Raw genomic sequence first — 13,632 nt, 5'->3', positions numbered from 1 at the left:
TTTTCTGTTAATGATTTATAAATTTGTAATGGAATAAACAGGACTGCATTGTATTTATAAAATGCTGTTCGAAATTTCTAAGCGTTCCTGATTACCAATTCCAAAATTTAATTTATTTCCTGAGCTAAATGCAAAATTTGTACATTCCTGTTTAACTGAGATTTTTATACATTATATACACTGTATGACGAAAAGTATTGGGACACTTTCAAAATTCCGATTTTTACGGATTTCTCGAGAAATAAAACACCAATTGCTCTGTAACTTTTTTCGCATAAAAGATATACTCCAGCTGTTATTTTCCAATAAACATTAAGGCTACCATTCATTTAGGGGACCAGCAACAAATTGAGGAAACAAAAACAGGTTTTTGTTCATTTTTCATTGTAAATAGCTGGGAGTAAGCTATAAATTTCAGAAATGAGTTAAATCGCAAAAAGTCCACCTCAATATCTTTAAAATATAAAAAGTTATCAGTAATCTAATGAGCCGAATTTCTCTAATTTTTGGATAGGTGACAATGGTAAGGGGTCGTTCGCAAACTGGCAATACTTTCCTCTTATCGTTGCAGATTGATTCATGATAAAGACGGATTATTTGCGAACGATCCCTCACGAGTCGTCGTCTAGCCAAGAATTATTAAAATTCGGCTCATTAGATCGTTGATAACTTTTTACTTTTTAAAGATATCAAAGTGGAATTTTTTAATGAGTTATAGGATCTATCTGGGCTTTGGGTTATAAAGATTATAAATTGCTACCTTTCGCACATATGCAGTGAAAAATTACTTGCTTTAAACGTTCATATTTCATTAAAATTTTATTTTAACTTCAAATTTTATTATTATGTTTCTCTGATATGTTCTCAAATATTCTGAAAGTTTGGTAAAATTTGACGGAAAACGAGGGTGATAGGCCAAAAACCTTCAAAAAATATTTCTATTTTTGAAAGAAATGCTTCTATCTCCGTGGGTATAAGAGTTACTTTCACAAAAATATAAAAATAAAGTCTAGATAGTTTTCTAACTTCTTTCTGAAATTTATTGCTTACTCCTAGCCATTTACAATGAAAAATGATCAAAAACCTTTTTTTGTTTCCTCAATTTGTTGCTGGTTCCCAAAATGAATAGTAGACTTAATTTTTATTGGAAAATGACAGCTGGGGTGTACCTTTTATATGAAAATATATATATATATATATATATATATATATATATATATATATATATATATATATATATATATATATATGGCAATTGGCTATTATTTCTCGAGAAATCCGTAAAAATGTGAATTTTTGAAAGTGTCCCAATACTTTTGGTCATATAGTGTATTTATAAATATCAATTACCGTAAAATGGGGTGGCTTTGCCCACCGGGGGGACTTTTGCCCGATTTTAATTCAAAGTTTCTCTACTTAAAAGTAGTACATCAAGATTCCACTTCGAGGCACCAATATAGTGCAATATCATCTCTGTTTTGTATAAAATGCACGAGAAAGGGACAGAATGGTTATTTAGGAGTTTTCAGTCAAACAAGTTGTTTCGTTGTCTGTAGGACAATACAAGGAAATTTTAGTGTGTTCCGAATTACATCTGCGCTGTCCACGTGTTGAGTCAGTAAGTACCGCCTGTTATATTTTCCTGTTGCTCTTATAATAACGAAGAAGTAGCATTTTCATTTTTTTTTAAAACCATATACACTAGGTATAACCTGTGGTGTGGCTAATTTCACCCCGGATTATGCAAGAAATATAGGGTCACTTTGCTCACTTAATCTGTACAAAAAATGGATGCTTACTTGAAAATGTATGAATGAATAATTAAATTACTATTAATATATGTTTGTATTGTTACTTGTTTCAAACAATATTTGGGACATTATTCCATTTTAAGGAAAACTGGAGCACCGCTATTATGTCTCATAAACGAATGCTGAGCTCGACAAGGCAACAGGCGGACTGGCCCGCCGGCCCATCGGCCCACGGGCCGATGCGCACTCCCGCCTATGCGCCATTTCGCCCTCAAGCCTGATACCTTTTTTTTTAGTTGTTGAATTTCCCCTAGCTTTTAATTTCCCCTTTCTTTTTCTTTCTTTTTTTTTTGCACCTTTTTGTTTTTTCCTTTTTGCACTCTTTTTCTTTTTGCACCTTTTTTTTTGCACCTTTATTTTTAAAGGTTGGCGCCCTCTCGAGGGATCCAGCCCACCCCTGCAAGGCAATTTCTGATGATGTTGACCATGGGTGATCTATTTGGCTGAAACGCATGAGATTCTCCGAATAACTTTGGGAAACCTCAAGGTAAAAACATTAAGCAATCTGGAGGGGGGGGGGGGGACATGCCTATCAATGCCAGAGGAAAGCGAAATATTCAAACAAATTTTATTATGAATTGATTAGGATCTGTCGTTGTGATAAATGGATATACGGCTTACGGCTCATTGCTAAAGATTACTTGTCTCGAGCTGGCAAAGTGTGAGTGAAGTTCAAGAATAATCTTCTTGTGCAAGATTGATTTAAGTCAGTTTTGAATCGTCCTAAAAAGGAAATCTCAGAGAGTAAATTTCAAAATATATCCCTATCAAGACCCGAGTTGAGGCCCTGAATCTATATCTTCTTATTTCGATTATCAGTATGAATCCTCGCGTACCGTTCCACCCGAAAACACCTTACACTACGATGAAACTGAAATCAGTAATGACCTGGGTTCTAAATCAATGATTTCTTGACGCGAAGTGAAGAATCCTGAAAGCATAGCATGAAGAGTTCTAATGGGGATTTTGAATGTATATCTCTAATTATCTCTAATCTTTACTAATACTATTCGTGATGAACAACTACCTTGATTTGTAGTGTATGAAACAGAATGGTTTTTTTCCCCATTTTGCAGTACATTTCAATGTTTCTGTTCATTTCTTGCATTTCTTTGTTCAATCAATATGTTTAACTAATAGACAATGTGGTTTGATTCACCCCTGATCAAGTTGACAGTGCCCAACAAAATATATGAAGGCGTTTTTTTATGAAAAGTATAAGTGGGCAAAGTCACCCCTTTTAGCAAGTTGACTTTGTCCACCCAGTTTTTTATTTCTTAAAAATATATCGAGTGAGTCAAAAATGAAATGCACTAGCGATCTCGATTCCTTTTCCCTTCCCCCAAACCACAAAGTTTTCATAGTTCCAATATTCTTGCATCAAGTATAAAAAAAAATGACTCTAAAGTTGAAAAATGGGCAATGTCACCCCGGTTTACGGTATGTTTCTTTACAGAGGCGGCAATTGGGGCTTATAAGTGCGGGGGCAATTTTTTTTTGAAAGAAGTTGAAGACGATTTTAGTCTATCTTGGGTGACTAAGGGGGGAGGATGGGGGGGGGGGGCTTCTGATGTTCTCCCGCGTCAATGTTTTGGAATTGCAGTTTTAAAAACACCGTTTCAGTACAGTGTTGTCAACGTGTGGGGAACGGAGAGGAGTTTCCAGGATTGTTCGCCGTATTTTTTTTTTAAATAAATTCTCATTTATAATTTAAAAAAAAAATCGAAGCAGTTTAGACTGTCTTTAGTAACCTTAAGAGTTATGAAGACTTTTCCCAGAAGAAAAATCTTAAACTGATGCCTTAAAGACGCAAATTGAAGCCATCTTTAGCAAACTATATTTTTGTATATTTTTGGTTCACAACATGTGAATTCTCACCTCCGTGGCATGTCACACACATTGTGTGACTGTTTACGTTGCTTAATAACTTATTTAATCAAAAGTATATACTTATTTATTATTCCTTTCACAAGTGTCTCAAATACTAATTGTTCAAGTATATTTAAATTTTTAATGTTGTGTTTTAGTTCGTTTTAGTAGGACAAGAAGGAGACATGTCACACAATAAATTCTCACTTCCGTTACCGAGACACAAAATGCCATTCATCATTAACACGTGGCAGTAATGACATCAAATTTTATTTTCCATGGTACAAGAGAGCCCCCTCGCTTATTTTCAGCCATAGTTAATGTTGTGAGATTTTTTGTCGAAAAACAAGATAGATTTTGCTTTGAAAACTTAGTGTGGTTATTCTGACTTCTCACCTCTGTGAACTTGAATTTCAGGGATGTAAATTAATGCAAAAAAAGTGAACATGCTTTCATATGCTTACCATGTGCAGATTGTAGCAACCAAGGAAAGAAATATTTCCCTGAAAAATGTATCCAATAGGCCTATTTAAATGGAAAATTCCTCACCTCCGTGACAGACTTTATCAATGTCATTATTTCTGAGGTGAAAATGAATGATGGAGGAAAAATACATCAATCTATCAAAATTATAAATTGCCAGTATATTCTCAAATTTACTAAATACTATTTTTAACGCACATTTGAACCAAAAGGAAAACTACTAACTAAGCCGTACTTTAATTAAGAGAGCTTAATATTAGATTCTCACTAATCATTAAAATAGCTGATTGTTAGCACAATTAACAAAATTACTACTTTAATATTAAATTGGCCTCGATTTTTAAACATTAAAAGTTTTTTTTTTTAATTTCCGTGAACAAGGCATTTTTTAATTTTTTTTTATTTATGAGTGAAATAATTGGAACTTAGCTGGGCCATTGCTTGTGGGAACTTCTAGTAGGTAACACTTTCATGTAAGAAGGAAAAAAAAGGGAAACGAAAAAGGTCTCGAAATTGAAAAATATTTTCTTTCAAAAGTTACATTTTCTAGAGAATGGCCCTTTTACGCTATCTAGGAGCATTCTGTTCCTGAACTGTTCTCAAACTAAAGTCTTTATAACGCAAATTTATGTCATCTTTGAATTTAACGGAAGGAGAGAGTGCGTTCGGGGATTTTCTTCCGGAAAATTTTCAAAATTGAAGTTTTAAAACTGAAATTTTAAGCAATATTTGGTGACGTTAATGTTCGGGTAATCCACCCAGAATGTTCTGAAAATAAAATCTTAACGTTTAAGATATCTTTTATGATGAAATGAGAGCGCGGGCAGTCGCTACCCTTGCCAACACCTCGAATCGCCGTCGCTGTTTCTTTAGGGGTTTGAATGATAGCAAGAGTGATTTTCGATATTTCATCTAAAAAAATTATTCAAAGAAGTCACTTTGAGCCTCGTAATAAAGATGTTAAAAAAGAAAGAAAAACAAATAGATAGAAAAAATAAGCATATATTTCCATACATCAAGTAGAGGAGAGTGGTAATGAATGGACCATGGGGATGAACGGGCCACTAACAATATATGAAAAAGTATAACAAGAATGACAAATAAATGGACATAATGATATTAATTTATAATATAAACTCACCCTATGATTTTGTTCTTCCATGCGAAATTTCCTGCCGTTGCGTCGAAAAAGGCACCCTGTCGATTTCTTCGATACAAATAAAATTCAAAAAGATCTTTATCTTCATTAAGTTGGATCTGGAAGCCTGAGTTTTTGGAGAAAAGAAATTATTTTCATTCAGAAAAAAAAACATGGGGGGTGAATTTAAAACTACAGTACACTCTCATTTTACGCGGGTTTATTTTACGCGGTTTCGTTTGTACGCGGTTTAAGATTTAACACCTTTATTTTATTTTACGCGGATGAGTTTCGGTTTTACGCGGATGCGGCAATTCAAACGGAAAACATTTTCCATTCTTTCAAAATCCAAATTCCTAAAGATTGCAGATTACGCGTAATCAACTGCATTTTGGCGTGCTAATAATCGAGCTTGCGCCACTGGAGACATTTAATGCGATTGGTTTCAGAGCTCATTCCAGAAGTTGTTGAATTCACACAGTTCAGAACTCACTGGAAGACGAACTTTTAGGAGTGACAAAGGAGGCCAAAACCAACGATGATACGGACAGCGGTGACGCACAACCAAAAACGTTCACATTGAAAATTTTGAGCCATTCCTAAACAATAAAAATGATCTTTCTGATTTATTAGTGAAGGAAGATTCTATCATGGAAATGACGCAAATGATCATGGATGCGATGATGCTCCTGCTAATAATTACAGAGAAAAATTCTTAATCACTGCCCAAAAGACTATCATTGCCAGATTCTCTTTATAAACAGGACACGAAATTAATTTATGTTTTCTTTATGCATGTTGTGCATAAAAGTCGATATAAGTACACATTAAACTTATTATACAATTAGACATCACTAGGATGAAGTAGTTTGTTATCAGCGGAACCAAATCTCTATTTTAACACTACTATTAGGTCTCAATTTACGCGGCATTTCCGTGGAACGTAACCCCCGCGTAAAACGAGGGTCTACTGTACGTCTATAGAACTATAACAGCACACACAAACGGAGTACTACTTCAACCGTCTCCTTTTTTCAAAGAGAAAAATAACCTTCTAGACAGAAACTGAAACATGATCCAAGTGAAACCTGTTTTTTATGTACTGATGAAGAGGTTTGCATTGATAGGGCATCGAAACAACCGTTTTCTGAGTTTTTAACTGTTTATATCACATTTATTTGTACTTTTATTTAAGTTGTCTCATTCTACTCTGAACTTTTAAGGTTATGCTTTAAGTTTTTTTTTTTTTTTTTTCGAGGTTTAAAGGGAAAATAGTGCGCAGTAGAGTAAATGAACAGGTCAAACCAAACGAAAAATTAACACTTGTTTCGTCGTTTTCTTTTTAGAATTCTGTAGAAGGAAGTAACTACTTCCAGTTAATCAAAGGGAAAAACTTTTGAAACCTTATTTTGTAAAAAAAAATTACGACCGTTAAGATACTTAGAGGGTGAAGGGGGCATGCCCATAATGTAGGGTTGTCGGAAGGGGCGATTGCCCTCCCTCCTGGTTTTAAGAAATCAATGTATTTGCGTGTGTGTTGGCGTAGTTTTTGTTGATTTTCGGTATAATATGTATTGAGTAGGTACCCTTTGTCCCCTCCCGGAGAGTTTCGAAATGACGGGCATGGAAGGGGATGTTTCTTCACTATTAATATTAAGACTACTCCACATTAAAAAGTGTCAGAAAATAAAGAATCTTACGATTTAGTCATTGTGTACGAAATTCTCTCGAAATATAAAAACATACTTACAGCTTCCCTCGTCGGTGCCGTCGTCACAATCTCTGACACCATCACATTTCTTGTGTGCAGGGTAACACTGACCAGATAAGCAAGAGCCTAAGTTCGAAGATGCATTGCAGAAAGCTGAAAGTTAAGATATTGTGTTTCAATTGCAGTATAATTTAGAATTCATGATTGTGATCTTTTACTCGGTGCTTATGATGATTTATTTTTTTAGAATTGTTAAAGATCGATAGGTTCACTTCTATCCCGAAACTTACAACACCATGCATTGAAAAAGTGGTTCCTGTAATAATAAACAGCGGTGTCCACCCTGCCCAAGGACAATAGCGTGCCCCTCTCAAATGCTACGAAGTCCCACCCTCCCACAAGAACCAGAGTTCACCCAAAATGAGACCAAAACCCCTACTAAATTACCCCACCCCCCGCCTAAAAATTTCAATGGCGCACTCTCTATTATGCATGCGCCCCTAGTGGGCATCCCTAGTAAAAAACCCTGTGCGCAGGGCATAATTTGCATGGAAGCTGGGCTCCTGCACAGACGATTAAGGTATAAAAATAAGTTCTGAATATCTTACGGCTGGCAGCTCCCGGCCCTTCTTTTGCTAATACTAAAGCTCTACCTGAAGCCTGAATGTAATATTTTTGCAAGTTTGTGCTTGCATAATGTTATTTTAATCATTTATTTTTGATCAAACACGTATTTTTAATCTTGAAGTAGAATTTAGTTGTAGTAGAAGAGTAGATGAAGTTTTACAAGTAGTAGAAGAAAAGTAGAATGATAGACGGAAAGCTTTGTGGTATGCTTTACCTCTAAAGCATTCCATAAAGCTTTCAGTCGACTTTATTAATATTATAGTCGACTTTATTATATTCGACTTTTCTTAAAAATTATTTACGAAAGGAAAGTTGAACCAACTTCCTTCATTCCACAATTCCAATCTAATTTTAATGGGACAATAATTTCCTGATACAGCGATTTAGCATTCACATTTCAACCCATCCTGTATTTTTTCCTAAACTCGGAAAGCGCACAATAGCGTACAGCAATTAAAAACATCTAAGTAAGTTAGAAACAAAAAGCATAGTAAAACATGTTTTTGGACACATAAATCATTTGCTCTCGTGTCCCTGTTATTGAAATACGAGAAATCTTAAAGTCTGTCCACATTTCAAGAAAAGTCCCCAAATTTAGCATGTTTCAAAGAGTAATAAAACATATCTTTCACACGCTTGCAGATGGATGTCTTGCGTCACGTGCGGACGATGAAATCGCGCGTACCTTCAATTTCTCGCTTTCTCGCCAAGTCTTTAAATCTGTCATGTTTCTCGAAATTTCAGAATTTAAGAGCTTATATCTCGATAACGGGGGCACAGAGGCAGAAAATTTTTATGTCAAAAAATGTCTCAATATGATCTTTTGATTGTAACCTTTATTTATCTATTTATTTATTATTATTTTTTTTTTTTTGTTATTACAATATTCGTGTGGTTCCCGAGTAAGACGTAAAATTTGGAAATAAAATTAGAAACTAGGAAGTATATATGCGAAAATATATTATCCTTTTTCATTTCAGACACGGGATAAAATGAAAATCAATATCAACTAAATATATATTATTCTCTTTTTTTTTTTCAGACACGGGATAAAATAAAATTCAATGTCAAATAAAAATATTTTGATATACAAAGCTCTGAATAGTAGAACAACTTTTTTTGAACAATCAAGATTGCTCAAAAAAAAAAAAAAAAATGATGATGAAATATTGATTTCAACTTGCCGTGTCTTAAATTTTTTTCAATATATTGTCTTTGTGATAAGTTGTGATAAGCGGAGAGCGACCACGTGATCGTGATCCATTTCGGCGTATCCATGAGACAATAAGTATTTTCGTTGCAGAATTTTATGTTACCGTGTGCAAAGAGTGTTTTTTTTTTTTTTTTGCTGGCTCATTTTTAGTTTTATTCATTCTTATTAATATCAATATTATTTGAAGACGCTAAATGTCATTTTAATGATTTTTAAAAATGTTTATTCCCCACAAATAAATGTTATACGCGGCTACGTAAATTTTGGTTCATCATATTAGGAAAACTTCTTTAGTGAAAACAAAAAAATAATTTAGCTTATCAATTGTTCTTCTAGATAAAAAAAAAAAAAAAAAAATATTTTCAGTTATTTCGATTGTTTCCCGGTGAAATGAGAATCCAAAGTTACAACATAAATTGCAATAAATCCTGATGAATATAAAATATATAGCTTGACCACGAAGAAATGGCGAAGGAACTGGAAATGGAAACGGACCGCTTCATTTTGCAATAGGTAGGATCAGCGAGATCACGCGAATAGTGAAAATTTTACTGCTTGCGTATTCTCGCTGATCCTACCTATTAAAAAGTCAAATTCTCTGTTTCCTCTTCCAATTCATCCGCCATTTCTCCGTGGTTAAGCTATACAAGTTTTGTTTAACTCATTAAAGCAAAATACTTTTCTTGAGACGTAAATTTTTTTTCATCTGTGATCCCGAATTTTTCATTTTTCATTTGGTGACAATGGAAAAGTGCGACATAGCGTGGCACGATGTAGCTAGGGATTACTGTACTGCAATTTTTTAACAGTATCTTTCATATTTTTACACATATCTCCTACTACAAATGTAATTTAATTTTTCACTATTGTATTACATATGTATTATGGTATAAATTTTAGAATATTGCGATGCATGGTGTTCGTTTTGAACGATTTTTAGTACGTATAAAATATCAGAAGAGATAGACCGAAATGTATGCAAAATTATAAATCTTATAAACATGGCTTCTTGATTGCATAGACATTTTTTTTCACTTTTTGAGGCTATTCTCGGAATTTTAAATGTTTGTTTTAAATGAAATTTCTACTCGGACTGAAAATAGTTTATTAAACTCGAATACTTACTAGGCATAGAACTGATTACTAAATTTGTGAAAGCAACCAAATTGGAGAACTGAAACAGAAATATTTTCCCTTATAATATGCATTTAAATTATTTAATTGAACTAGAAATGCTAGAAAACCTTTATAAATACAAGACAAATATAAGGGGGAAATACAATTACCTCAAACGAATTTTTCGTGTCTCGAGCAATGTTGTGTGTCGTGTAATATGTAATCTCTTCAGGTGAACCATCCCTGTGACGCCAAAAAGCTCGATGAAACTTAAGATGATCCTTCTCAAAACCAAACATTGCTTCCGTGATCTGAATCACAGAGAAGTATTTTCAACTCTTGCCATATTATTTCAATCATAAACAAATGATTAAACTATCTGAATTTTACTGGCTGTTAAAATACATCACACCTAAAGCCCTGAATGCACAGAGCTTTAAAAATCGCACCCTGGCAACGCAAGTGACACAACTCAACATTTTGGGAAAACGTACTAGCTATTGATTTAATCTAAATTTAATGTTTTTTTCTTGCCACAAAACTCGCACAAAGTTAGCTTATATAACTGATGCGTGGTGGCGTAAAAATGATATAATCAACAGTGACACATCATTTGAAACTTCATAATTTAGATGAAAATTTTTTGAACTTGGGCATTTATAATTTACGCAACAAAACTGACCAATAAACATCACATCATAATCTACTTGCTCCTATTGTAATACTCGAGACTAAATAAATCACTTAAAACTACTATTGCGTAAAACCTTGATTTTCTCCAAAGCTAGTTTTTGATGTGTGTCACTTTCGTTGTCGGGATGCGATATGAAGAAAGTCTTACACAAATCAAAATTTGCTAATCATTAACAGTTATTTTTAAAGACGTAATAAACACTTGACTGGGTTATTCTACGAAATGTTATGGTTCGTTACTTTAGGCTCGTCATTTCAAATTTTTCCAGAGAGGGGGGGCAAAGGGTGCATTCTCAACGCACATTTTACCGGAAAACAGCAAAAACCACGCCCACTAATAAGTAAAAACATTAATTTTCAAAGCTGGGGAGGGAGGCAATTGAACCCCTCCCCCCATTAAATGATGAGCCTGTAACTTCTAAAATATCTAATTATTTTTAACTAAAATCCTGTTTTAATGAATTGGATTTGTTTAAACTTGTGCACTTTATTTAGTGCTAAGTAACTAAATTTAAGTAATTGCTTATTAAAAAAAAAGAAATACCTCCACTTATTACCATCAGTTACGGAGTGGTTATTCTAATTTTCAATAAGCAATTAAATAAATTTAGTTACTTAGCGCTTAAAAAGTACGTTAAAAAAATTTCACTCTTTGTTGGGCAGCTTTATTTTTCCTTGGCAGTGTCCAGTTGTTTTCAAAAAAAAAAAAAAAAACTCTTGTTGTGAACAAAAATTTTTAAAACCGAATCAAACAGAAAAAAAATTAGGATTTTCATTGCATCAAGCTATCTTTTACTAAGTTTATAAAAACTGTAAGCTAAGCCTTACACACTAAATATCCAACTCTACATATGTATTTCATATTTCAATGAATAAAAAATTGAAATGTGGTGTATGTTACTTACAGATGTAAGAGTGAGCTGTTGACGACCGTGAGTCGACACGTGATCGCTATCGAATCCCCAAATACCAACCAGTGTCTCAGAGGTGAGACGAGGAATCAATTCGATGTTGTTTCCAGATCGCTCTTGTTTCAAGTTCACATCCAAAACAAACTAAAGTACAAAAAATTCTCGTAAAAATTAAACACATCTTTTACCTTCAATATTCGTCACAATAACACAAACGAGTACATTTTTCTTTCTTTTTTTTTTTACTCCAGGTACTGCTATTTAGCTTAGCTTTGAACTATGCGGATTAATTTCGCACTATCCCAAATAGCATATGTAACGTTTTAAAATAGCTGTCACAAAGTTGACACCATTTCAAAAATACAAAAATATACAAGATTATACATATAAAACTTATGACATCTCAGTAGTTAAAGGCTCCTATTTAACTAATTCACGAGAACCTACACATGGTTTTAATGTATATCAAATTATTTTTAAAATTCTTACATTAATACCATGTAAAACGGAGAAAATGAATTGCGAACTTGAAAAAACCAAATCAAAAAAGTTTAATGGCTTCAAACGTTTAATGATAGTGTTTAAGTTTTTTATGAAGTCAAAAGCAGTTTTCATGATAATGTGCAACGCTAAGCTTACGTTCAATGTGACGACAAAAAAAAAAAAGAAAAAAGAAAAAAAAAAAACGGGTGGAATGGGTTACTTTTGCAAGTCCTGAGACATACTAATAACCAAGTAGCTTAGAATTCAGCATCTGCTTTGTAAACGTTTAGAGCATGTTGTGAAAGTGCTATTTTTACCCGACTGCGCATGCGCGACGCAAAGGACGGTAATGTGCTTATGAGTCTGTGTATGTATGTATGTTTGTTCCTATGTGGAGTTGTAGAGGTTAAACGTCTTTACTAATTTTGATGATTCTTACGTCACTAGATTTGTTTTAACCTTGGGAATGTCACTAAACACATGACAGTAATCAAAATTCACCATATCAGCAACCAGTCACCATATTGTCAGTTCAGGATCGTGTCGCACGCTTCCTGAGTGCGAAAAATGCAGGTAGCGCTTTTGCTGCCTGAATTGATTGTTTACTAAGTCAATTCGATTTTCATCTCTATCATGTTGCATTTGTTTTTGTCGTGATTCAGGGGACTCAGTTTCGCGACGTGTACTTTCTTGACGGGCTTTTTTAGTTTTAAGAGAAATATTTGACTGACGACGTTTCGGAGCTCGCGTCATCATGAGTTATACAGGCTGTTTATATAGCTGTGGTTGACTTAAGTTCGCGCATATTTGCTAAGGATCAAGCATATGTAGCTTTAAGCCGAGTTAGATCCCTAGAAGTACTAATAATCAGCAGTTTAGATCACTGCAAGTTACTTAATAATCCTCACGATATAAACTCTCACAATGCAAAGACAAGATTGCGAAACTTACCGTCTTATAATCATAATAACTAAGTCAATGAAAATTAACTAAAAGGTGTAAAATTAAAAATAATTATTAAATATAAACAAAAAACCCGACTGCGTAAAAACAAAAACTAAAAAGAAAAATATATAAGCCCAGTAGTTTAAGAACGTTATTAAGTACTACTGAATAACTACAATACTGAAATAGTTTTATAATCGATACGCACATAAGACAAATCATAAATTCAAAAGCAGAATAGAAGAATCAACAGTCGGGGCCCATTCCTCTTTGACCAATCAAGGAACCCCCGTAAAATTTGAATGGACCCCGACTGTTGACCCTTCTATTCTGCTTTTGAACTTATGATTCATCTTATGTGTGTATCGATTATAAAGCTATTTCAAATGTGTAGTTATTCAGTAGTACTTAATAACATTCTCAACTACTGGGCTTATATATTTTCTTTTTAGTTTTTTTTTTTTTATTTTACTCAGTCGGGTTTTTTGTTTTTATTTAATATATTATTTTTTGATTTATGGAAACACTTATACAGGATGCCTGCAAAAGTCTGTTGCCAGGTTGCCACCGTAATAATTTGCTGAGCGGTAAGGGCTATCGTCGTAAAAGTGGGATCTAGGTATAGTTGGTAC

At 33.7% G+C, this 13,632-nt stretch overlaps 1 protein-coding gene across 1 annotated transcript in view; it reads right to left on the bottom strand.

The window, feature by feature from the left end:
- Positions 1-13,632, bottom strand: part of LOC129231403 (CD109 antigen-like) — a 311,980-nt gene that overhangs the window by 92,676 nt on the left and 205,672 nt on the right. The window contains exons 13-17 of the mRNA XM_054865708.1: positions 11,567-11,716; positions 10,139-10,279; positions 9,978-10,026; positions 7,052-7,165; positions 5,305-5,428 (exon numbers count right to left, since the gene is read on the bottom strand). Of these exons, the coding sequence (XP_054721683.1) occupies positions 5,305-5,428; positions 7,052-7,165; positions 9,978-10,026; positions 10,139-10,279; positions 11,567-11,716 (578 nt within the window). The remainder of the gene's footprint in view (positions 1-5,304; positions 5,429-7,051; positions 7,166-9,977; positions 10,027-10,138; positions 10,280-11,566; positions 11,717-13,632) is intronic.

This window comes from Uloborus diversus, chromosome 10 (assembly GCF_026930045.1).
Source record: "Uloborus diversus isolate 005 chromosome 10, Udiv.v.3.1, whole genome shotgun sequence".
Lineage (NCBI taxonomy): Eukaryota > Metazoa > Arthropoda > Arachnida > Araneae > Uloboridae > Uloborus > Uloborus diversus.
Note: the sequence above shows the minus strand (reverse complement) of the source record. Positions and strands in the feature narration are given on the sequence as shown.